Here is a 1867-nt window from a genome sequence, read left to right as displayed (position 1 = left end):
ATAAAAGTAAAGAAGTAAAGGAGATTCAGCATAAAATCATGCCGCACCTTTTAGACTTTTGGGAGCAAAACGATCTAGAAATAGGTCAACATTTCTTAAATTTAGTGTATTTACCCTTAATTTGAGCAGTTAAATGAGATAATTTGCTAATGGAATGAGTATTTTTACTCTTAAAATAAGATAATTAGATAAAATGCACTTGAAATAAGACAATGCGGTTGCTTTTTTTTTATTTTAAATGTAAATTGTCTTGTTCCATTGACAAAATGTATCTTTTACCTCCTCAATCCAAGAACAAATGCACTAATTTTAAGAAAAAATTACTTATCTAGATTGTGATTTTTTCCAGTGTACCTGCACTGGAAAAATTATCTAGAAATAAGAACAAATTTCTTAAATTAAATGTATTTATCCTTAATTTGAGCAGGTAAATGAGATAATTTGCTAATGGAATGAGAATTTTTACTCTTAAAATGAGATAAATAGATAATATTCACTTGAAATAAGACAATGTGATTGTGTTTTCTTATTTTAAGTGTAAATTTTCTTGTTCCATTGGCAAAATGTGTCTCTTATCTCCTCAATCCAAGAGCAAATGCACTTATTTTAAGAAAAAATTACTTGTCTCGATTTAGATTTTTTTCCAGTGTACCTGAGCTCTGCAGCTTCTCCAGAGATACACTTTGACTCTTTGCTGCTTCCACTGAAATTTATTTAATAAGTTTATTTTAATAAAAGTAAAGTAAAGTAAAGGAGATTCAGCATAAAATCATGCCGCACCTTTTAGACTTTTGGGAGCAAGCATCACACTGCAAGAACAATCTAGAAATAGGTCAACATTTCTTAAATTAAGCGTATTTATCCTTAATTTGAGCAGGTAAATAAGATGATTGCCAATCGATTGAGTATTTTTACTCTTAAAATAAGATAATTAGATAATATGCAATTAATATGAATGTAAATTATCTTATTTCATTGGCAAAGTTTCACACTAACTTCCTCAATTTAAGAAACAATGACTTATTGAGATGTAAATTCCNTCCTCAATTTAAGAAACAATGACTTATTGAGATGTAAATTCCGTCCAATGCATCCATCCAGTCAATAATTAACTATTTTCTTGTTGATCTATTAAAAAATATATCAGAATGAAATACACAAACGTTTCTTGTTTTAATGAGACCAATTACATGAAGTAATCCTTTAGAAAAATGATTATATGTTCATGGATTCATCTATTTTCTCTGTTCCTCAGGATGCAGGAGAGGAACTGTCGGCTTTCGATGTGGTTTTTTACGCCACCATGGAGGTGAGTCACCTCAGCTGAACGACTCTTTGCTCTCTTTCAGATTTTACTGTTTGCCTCCTTCTGATCACAGGTACGAAACTCTCTGGGTCTGTCTGAGGATGGCGAGGATGAGGAGGGAGGAGGAGGAAACAGCAGCACTCTATCCAGACTTTGGGGGAAGAAACTGAAAATCAGAGAGAGGAGTTACTCCAGAGCAGAGCTGAGTTCTCTGTGGTCGCTGCTTCAGCAGGAGGAGTACACCTTCCTCAGGTAAACAGCAGCCATGATGAGAAACCATGAGTGGAGTCAGTTATTATTTCCTCAGTTATTATTTTCTATTTAGAAGACATTTAGAACCAACATTTATTAAATCACCTATTTCTCTTCTACCAACCTAAAGTATAACAGTTGGATTTAAAATGTATATTTTTGTCTTTATGTAGATATGTTATGATTAATGATGTTTCTGCACAAATCTGGTTACAGGTTTATAATTTTTTTATTGTCATGTTTGCTGATAAACACAATGTGCCAATCTGATCTAATCTTTCCCAGGATAGAGATTAACGTATCTAAATG

General features: G+C 32.3%; 1 protein-coding gene across 1 annotated transcript in view; it reads left to right on the top strand.

The window, feature by feature from the left end:
- Window positions 1-1867, top strand: part of LOC107105063 (protein FAM69C-like) — a 40297-nt gene that overhangs the window by 30774 nt on the left and 7656 nt on the right. The window contains exons 4-5 of the mRNA XM_015405181.1: window positions 1256-1309; window positions 1380-1558. Coding sequence (XP_015260667.1) covers window positions 1256-1309; window positions 1380-1558 — 233 coding nt within the window. The remainder of the gene's footprint in view (window positions 1-1255; window positions 1310-1379; window positions 1559-1867) is intronic.

This window comes from Cyprinodon variegatus, unplaced genomic scaffold (assembly GCF_000732505.1).
Source record: "Cyprinodon variegatus isolate N-32 unplaced genomic scaffold, C_variegatus-1.0 Scaffold2038, whole genome shotgun sequence".
Classification (NCBI taxonomy): Eukaryota; Metazoa; Chordata; class Actinopteri; order Cyprinodontiformes; family Cyprinodontidae; genus Cyprinodon; species Cyprinodon variegatus.
Note: the sequence above shows the minus strand (reverse complement) of the source record. Positions and strands in the feature narration are given on the sequence as shown.